The sequence below is a fragment of the Pagrus major genome, chromosome 7 (genome assembly GCF_040436345.1).
Source record: "Pagrus major chromosome 7, Pma_NU_1.0".
Classification (NCBI taxonomy): domain Eukaryota; kingdom Metazoa; phylum Chordata; class Actinopteri; order Spariformes; family Sparidae; genus Pagrus; species Pagrus major.
This window is the reverse complement of record NC_133221.1, coordinates 18,984,509-18,992,846: the sequence shown is the minus strand read 5'-3', so window position 1 is coordinate 18,992,846 and position 8,338 is coordinate 18,984,509. Positions and strand designations below refer to the sequence as shown.

At 43.0% G+C, this 8,338-nt stretch overlaps 1 protein-coding gene across 1 annotated transcript; it reads left to right on the top strand.

Annotated features, from left to right (window-relative positions):
• The first annotated feature begins 4,944 nt into the window (after positions 1 to 4,944).
• Positions 4,945 to 8,338, top strand: LOC141000283 (glycine N-acyltransferase-like protein 2). The gene is made up of 6 exons (XM_073470966.1): positions 4,945 to 5,066; positions 5,188 to 5,290; positions 5,515 to 5,622; positions 5,699 to 5,836; positions 7,641 to 7,762; positions 7,892 to 8,338. Exon 6 carries the CDS (start codon positions 7,944 to 7,946, stop codon positions 8,298 to 8,300), a length of 357 nt encoding a protein of 118 aa, XP_073327067.1. The 5' UTR covers positions 4,945 to 5,066; positions 5,188 to 5,290; positions 5,515 to 5,622; positions 5,699 to 5,836; positions 7,641 to 7,762; positions 7,892 to 7,943; the 3' UTR covers positions 8,301 to 8,338.

The following is an 8,338-nucleotide window of genomic DNA, read 5'->3' as shown; positions in this document are numbered from 1 at the left end:
CTCACAAAGAGCCCGATGACGACGCAGGGCCGCTTTTCAAGGTCTTAGCACAGTTACCTGAGGTGAACTTAGAGCCAGGCGAGAGCCAGGCGAATTGACCTGGCTGGATCCATCATCCAGACCTCCCAGACAGGTTTCACAGCACAATTTTCAAGACTGACTCACTTTTATATGAAGCTTTTCGCCCACTAACTATTTTTACATGGCCTTTGAAAGGGCTTGCAGTCGAGCGTAGACAGAGCAATATGTCATAAAAGACAAAAGTAGCAACATCGACTTTTAGAGCAAAAGAGTTGCTGAGATACTGCAGCGTTGATATTATTGGAGTGGATGTTCTCTGAGAGACCTTTTCATTTCTGTTTTTATCCAAGAGACAAATAAAACTAAAATTAAATGCATACACAGCCGCCTCAGTACTTTCCCTCACAGTATGTGCTAAACTCCCCAAAAAGAATCTTAAAGAGCTGCACTCTGCCCTGAAATCCACTTTTAGGACAGCAGAAAAGTCCCAGTAGCTAGTGCACAACTTCATGACTGCAGCACAGCTCCCCTGTCCCATGCAGGCCACTGTAGCCTCGTCCTCATTTCCGCATTTCAGCACTCAGACACTGACAGCACAGGACCACTGACACAATAGATCCTTCCTACCAGTTTCCAGCATCATATTCACAACTAACACATGCTGCTAAATATAAACCCACAACTAGCAGAGAAAAGTAGAGAGCTCGGGACTGTCTGTTCTTTCCTTAAAGCCAAGTCAGCAAAGATAAAAGTCTCCTCTACTGAAACGAAGTCTTCCATCCTGGCTAGTTTTTTTTTTGTTTTTTTTGTCCTTGTGTCAAATGGCGAGTCAGCCGCTATCTGACACGCCGGCTGCTATTTCCAGCCTGTACCATGCGTTAAACATGGATGAGGGAGCAGCAGAGCCTGACTGCTAACTGACTGGCTGGCTGGCTGCTGCCTGGTTATTGCTGGTGCAGAGGAGGCTGACACTGATGAGACAGAAGCAGCCGGGAGCCTCCACACTGCAGGCATGCACACCGACATATCAACTCCTGTAAGGCTGATTTAGGAAGTATACCATCCGATGCAAAAGGAGAGACAGACATTAGGAGACAACATGCAAGGTAAATAAGACTAGAGAGGAAATAAAATGTATACCTACAGATGAGTCTCGGACTGCATCGCTCACGGGGCGGCGAGGAGGAAAACTTCTCTGCACTCACTCTGAGCCTCATGGTCGCTTGTGATGTGCCTTCATGGCGCGGCAAAGTTGACTGCAGCATTGCCTCCTGAACAGAATGACATTGTTTGCACTCTCTCTCTCCCTCTCCCTCTGTCTCTCCCTCACTCCTCCTCCTCCTCCTCCTCCTCCTGTACGCTCTCGCTCCCCCTCCTCTTCTTTGCACGCTTGCTGGCAGCATAAACTGCACAGCTCAGCAGTGTTCCCCCACTGCCGCAGCAGATCCTGCATGAGCTCTGCGTATCTGAGTGGGATGGGACTTTTAAAGGGGAATGCAACCTCCAGGGTCAGTGTGTGTGCACATCCTCAGTCCATCCTCCTCCTCTCCTCCCTGTCCTCCTCTACACCCCCCCCCACTCCAAAAACACCCCTGAGAATCATCAGTGTAAAGGACTCCTCACAAGAGAGACCCCCTCCACGCACGCATAACTCTCCATCCCCCTTTAATTCATTTTCACACTATAGCAAAAGCTGCTTTGAGATATGAGTGTGCTCAAACCTCAGTGAGGAACAGTTTGCTCCACAGAGAGGCCATCTCCTCTGGTGTGATTTAGAACTTGTCAGATTATTTCTAAAATCTAATTTCCTCAGAAAATGCCTGGAAGGATTTCTCCTGCTATGTTTTGAAAAAAAAAAGATGTTGAACTATTAAAAAATGTACAAGGAGGAACAGAAAATGTGACAGTTTAAGGCTGAATTAAGAAATTCACAGACTTGGTCACCAGTTTTAAATCAAAATGATCCTTTGACACCCGGTGATATAGTAAAAGAAATGTGGTTATTTATTTTACTCTAAAGAAATTGTTTAGACCATGTACATCAACAAAACACAAGGCACACCACAGGATAATTGCACACAGATCACCAAACATTTTGAAAAATGAGCAATAATAATTCAATCAGTAAGTGAATATCGCTGCCATCTCAAAACTCGCTCGAAAGTTCACAATTCTCACAGCAACAAAATAACCTTCACTAAAAGTAAAATGTCCTTAATCTGCAATCCCTTATACCTGCCTTTCATTACCCACGGTGCACTGCACTACTGGTGCTATTCTGCAGTGCGCTAAAACATAGAAATATCTTTGACCAACCAAATTTGTCTTGCGCGTTGCACAACTCTGTGAGAGTGAGATCATCCATCATTTAGTCAGCCAATAAGGTTGAACTTCTCTTTCTGCAATGTCTTTACTACACAAAAATGCACTTGGTAGTTCACTCTCTCAGCTTTCTGTCTTCCTTTCTGTGATGACGTTTGCAGTGCGCTGCATGGGTTTTTGTATGGAAAATGGTGGCTCCATTATAAATTCTGTGCGTTTTAGGCATCAGCGCCTTGGCTGTTCTCTGCAGCAGTGCAGCGCTCTCTGCTTCTCACTGCAGGAGCCAGGCCTTTTTTTCCCTTTTTTCTTCCTGCATGACTTTGTTCTGCCTGGGACCCTAGGTGAACCCTGCGATCTTTTGTCCTCTGGTGCATGCATCTCATATTAACCTTGAACCCATCAAGTCAAGGTGTATCCTAACCTGTCATAAGAACATTAGTGTTTGTGTATTACATCAAGGCTTTTCTACCTGATTAGCTTGTATCTTTGCCCTTATGAATCCTGAACAGATTGCTGAATCAGTAAAACTCACATAATGGATCGTCTCTGATTGTTGACGATCTGCTTCATGTCCATATCAATCAGTGTCAGCGTGAATCATAGGTGTGCATCGTGCAAAAACTGTCAGCCGTCAGCTGAGAGAGCGGAGCATCATCCCCTGCATGTGCGATCTGCATGCAGCGCTGCTACTGCATCAGCCTGCAGAGCCTCGCAGCATCTGTCCTCTCCTCTGTACTCTTTGACACCAGGGAAAATGCCCCCGCCAGCATATCCCTCACATAGCCCACGCCATTTTCAGTAATGGCATCCCCTGTGATGAATAAGCCATGAGGAGGGGCCCTTTTACATGTCCTATTAGATTACCTCGCTATGCTTTACCTGGATACTGTCACCTCATCGCCTCTGGCTCTCCACTCTTCTTAATATTCTCTCTTGTTAGCCCAGCCAAGGGCAGAATGTGTAAATGTGTGTTAAGGCTCATAGATCATACGAGTGCCGAGATTCAGAGTTGAGTCATCTATGCAGCTCATTGAATGTGTACACACACGACTCTCATTCATGTTTATGATTTGCATTAAGACCTTGGAAAACTGCTTGACTATTAGGGTTTTTTGGTGTTGATAGGAACTGTTTACCTAAGGAGGTAATTGTTTTTTGCGCCCTGTATCATAGCAGGCCATCGTCAATGCCTGATTGCCTGACTTATCAGACACAAGCTGTGACGTAATGCTCATCTGAGGGGAAAAAAAGGGATATCTGTCACATATAGACATTCTTGGCGCACGCAGCTATGGGAGTCGAGCTGGTGAGTTTGCGTGTGTTTTTTTCTTTTACCATTCACAGTCCATTCCTCGGCTCCATTGATCTGTCCGGAAAAGATAATAGACATATTGATTTACAAGCTCAGCAGCTTGCTTGGTTTACTCATCAGTTCAGACAAATTCTCAATAGTCCTCAGTCGAGGAGGAGAATTGCCTTGACTGACAGCTGACTCCTGGGTCTATGAAACTTTTTGGGTGCACATGGCAGAATTTAGCTCTGAAAACCTTGACAAGATGTGAAATAAAAAAGGGCTTCAGTGAGTGTAAGTGATTAGGTGGTTTTAGGTCCTATCCTTAGGGGAAATCTGACATTGGCGATGAAAAATGGAGTCAGAGAGGAGGTAATTGAAGCTAGCTAGCAATAAATTAACTTCACAAACATCTTTCTCTCTGTGCTGTGCTCAGTCAGTCTGGCATAGAGATAGACTGAATGATGGGAGGTTGTAGTGGAAGGTGTTTCACTGCGCCAGTGCTTCTTTGTTGACCTCATTTTGTAAAGCCGAGCAGATTCCTCCCAAGGCCAAGTGGAGTGAAAAAGACACACACTGTCAACCACAAAAGAGGCCAAATGTGGTTGTGCAGAAATGTGCACACAGAAGTGCAAACTGTTTAACACTTAGACTCGTGAAATCACAACAGATATCGTTCATTTTGCCGACAAGGAAATCCTCCTCTCTGTTTTATCGAAGAAGCACTTATGACATTACTCACTGTGTTATTAAAGGCAGAGCTCGATATGTCAAACATAGAAGTGCAAAGAGTCATCGGTTTCTCCCTCAGTATGAGACAGATAGTAATAAGAGTTGTGTGATGGATTGACATTATGGTGAGTGGCTGAACTTCTGACAGCTGGCTGCTCAGTTGTGGAGAATAAGCAGCGGCTCTGTCAGTGTCAGCAGCAGCCAGTTTGCTCTTTGCACATACGCATAATGCACAGATCAGCCTTAACTGAGCGAGACTGCCTTGATCAGGCCTTCACAGACCCGAACTATACATTTCAAGCATCGCAGTGTAATATTTTCTATGTTCTATATGTTATGTTGCGTCATGTTGATGAAAGTTCTCAGTCGTCCAGGTCATGGTAATACTAAGTGCTAAATTGTAGGCAACTGGACTTGTTTCAGTTTCTTGAAGACGTTTCACCTCTCATCTAACTAACTGGAGAGGAGTTGCAGGCTTTAAACCCTGTGTGTGTGCGTCCTTACAGAGTCGTTAGGGCCACTTGGGAGTTGTTGACCCAACCGGCCTTCATTTGGGTCGTTAGGGCTAGGTGAGCCCAGGTGTGAGTGGTTGCTAAGCTGTCTGGGGAGGGAACACAGGACAGCATTGTAGGTGGATGAATCTGTAGTTCTGTTTTTCACGTTGAGATGCCTGCAGTTAAATATGTTCATTGTAGAGCAGGTAATGTAAATATTTCTTGGTATTGAGTATAAGGACTTTGGACTTTGTTCATCCTATCTGTAACATTAGAATGGAAATTCTCATTAAGCTGTATACCAATTTGAATGTCTCCTTCTCACAGCCAGATTACACTGAAAAACAACCAAAATGATCATCTTGAAAACACCTGAGGACCTCACGTTGATGCAAAATACCTTTACAGAGAACTGCCACACTCCATCAGTGTAATGCTGCTCTTTCTTTAATGAAACATTAATATCTGTGTGATCGAAAAAGCAGAAAACAACTTTATGTTTAATATAAAATATAAATATTGCATGATGAAATCTAATCTACTGAATATACTGGAGTCTCCGGTGTTTTTCCTGTGCCATTTTCATCTGCAGAGATGCCGGGCAGCTTGTTATTTTTGTCTTTTTTCCCCACTGCATTGTGTTCTGCGTTCCAGGTTCTTGGAGGAGTGTTGCATATCCTCCATAACAACTCGTGTCAGCTGGAGATGTGTGTTGACTCCTGGCCTACATTCACTACTGCCATTTGTTATCGTCAAAAACAGGTATAGCACACAGGGACAAAGATAACTTATAGGCTCCTCCAGAGTGGCCTGTTGATGTCTGTATCTGCCTGTGAAGCATTTCAGCAGCAGCAGCAGCAGCAGCTTCGGGGTGATTCCTGACATATGTTCCGTCTTCAGCAAGAATCAGCAACACTGGAACGTCTGCTGCTTAATGAGAGAGTCGTAAACTGGAGGAGTGGACTCATGTTCAGAGGTAATGTGAAAAACTGAAGGCATAACATTCACTTAACTGATGTATTAGAGTATATTAAATGTTATATTTTATGTGCATATACATTTCATTTTGATTAGCACCTGTAGCAATACACAGTATTCCTATAAGTAAACTGTGATGCATGGTGCAGATACAGCCATCAAACAATCCTTTCTTTTACTGCTAAATGATTTTAAGGTTAACCTCCTTCATTCACAGAAGACGTGAGCTAAGAATGTCAAGGACAAGTCTGTAGATATTCTTGTTTTTTAATAGTGTTAGTCATTAAAAGACAACGCATTAGTTGTGAGTGAGTTTCTCAGTACTTTTCAACTTACCCTGCCTGTCTGTACACTGTGTCCCAAGCCCATTAGTTGCTGGTGAAGACGTAAATCTTTATAGATCGATCACAAGTATACATTTAATTTAAAGAAAAAATGGCACAGTAATTTCCTAAAACGGCTGGGCATTGTAGTTTTTATCCAGTGTTACTCAAACATGAGAAAATAGTGCGTCTTTTGGGATTATTTTTACCTGTGGATTAATACACATTTGGTGTGCTAGGGGTGACATTACAACAAAATTCAGTGGCCATGTTCATTGTAAAGAAGGAACATGCCACTCAGTGCAACAATGTGTCTTACTGATGTGTTTTTAATAGTTTTTGGATAAGAATAGAGGTCTGTGGCACAGAGGAATAAGAGATATCAGGCCTTGGATAGAAAGTTGTATCAAGTCATTGTTGATTTTGGTCTTTAGTGAGATTTTTTGATGAGAAACATAGAAAATCACTAGACTTATTTTTTTCCAGTTATCTGTGTTTGAGCTTGAAAATAGTACACACAGAGATTGTCACATCTAACAAAATTCAGACATTTTTCTCTGTGAGTTGGTCCATTAAATGCTGACAGTATTGTGTAAAAAATGGCCAAATTTCAAAGGTAGCTCCAAAACTATTGGGTGAAACTTGAATTAAAAAATTGTACGGTTGTATTTGTCTGTTTATTCACTAAATTTTGTGAGTTTATTTTCTATAGTTGTTAGACTAAGTAGTGAACTCACTGCTTTCACATCTCCTAGCTGACACTGCAGTGGCTATCGGTATAAAGTGGTATCAGGAGCCAGGAGAGCCAGGGCTAGCTGGTTAGCATGCTAACTTCAGTAAATATCTCTGCACTACATAGACATCATTGACATAAACACTGTTGTTTCTTCACATCCTGTTAATTGTGTCAGTTAATTTTTTGATGTTTTAAACAAAAATTCTGGCCATAATCTTACAAATTGCTCTTTTAATGTTGTAACTTATTGTATAATTCAGTATAGTGCAACACACTGTGCCGTTTTAATATCAGAGAAAATTCAATAATATATTTTTAAGCAATTACTGTCTGCACCTGTAATCAGGTGGTTCTACAACATGTCATGGTTAGGGATGCACCAGTCTGATATCCTGAAATGATATCGAGGCAGATACTGACCTTATTAAGCAGATCAGGTATCAACCATGACACAATTGATTTACTCTGTCAATGTCTCTATAAAAATTTCTAGTCACTGATATCAGTTACATTCTTTCATTGACTGTGAGCCACAGCAATCCCTGGCCTCACGTTTCCTCATATAAAAAATATTCCATTGAGTTCTATGCAGTGTGATATACAGATGTCAAATTTAGGAAGAAGAGAGCTCTGGCATTGGAAAGGGTGTTTGGAGACAAAAATCTGGATCAATGCATCCCTCAGTATGATGAAGAAGGTAACTTTTAAAAAAATGTGTCACTTTGCTTTTGTGTCTCTGAAAGGTATACCAAGCTCACATTGTCAGCTCATCAAAGAACTCGCCTCCCTCAGTGGACTCTATCACAGAATATGGGGGTTATCACACCTTCATCCACCACATCCCGGAGAAAAAGAGCTGCCAAGAGTGAGTTTTAGAAATGTATTCATCACCTTAGTTCAAGGTAGCTCCATTATTTTTCACAACTGAGTGAGATAATAAATCATGATATACATTTCCTTGAATCATTTGTTCACATTTTTCTCTGCGGCGCAGGAAAGTGTTGCTGCTGCCAATTTCCATTCTCAACGAGTCCCACGCTGAGCTCATGGATGCTCACTCGCCTTATGGAGGCAGCCAGGAGAGCCTCAACCACGTGAGAGCCTGCATCCGCCATCTGCCAAACCACTGTGTGACGGATGAAACGGGCCGACCTGTGTCCTGGATGCTGTCTGATGAGCTGTGTGAGCTGAGGATGGCCTACACCCTACCAGAGTACAGACGGGCCGGTCACTTCCTGGCTCTGTCTCTGACTCTGATTGGCGGGATGAGCTCCGTGTGTCTGCCTGTCTACTGCCACGTCCACCAGCAGAACCAGGCCGCTATTAACGCTGTGACCTCACTCGGCTATGCTGCCTGTCCCAGTATGGAGAACATGTCAGTGCAGCTGACAGACGCGGAGTAAGGCAAACTAATGACAATAAAGTCTGTTGGATGATTGAA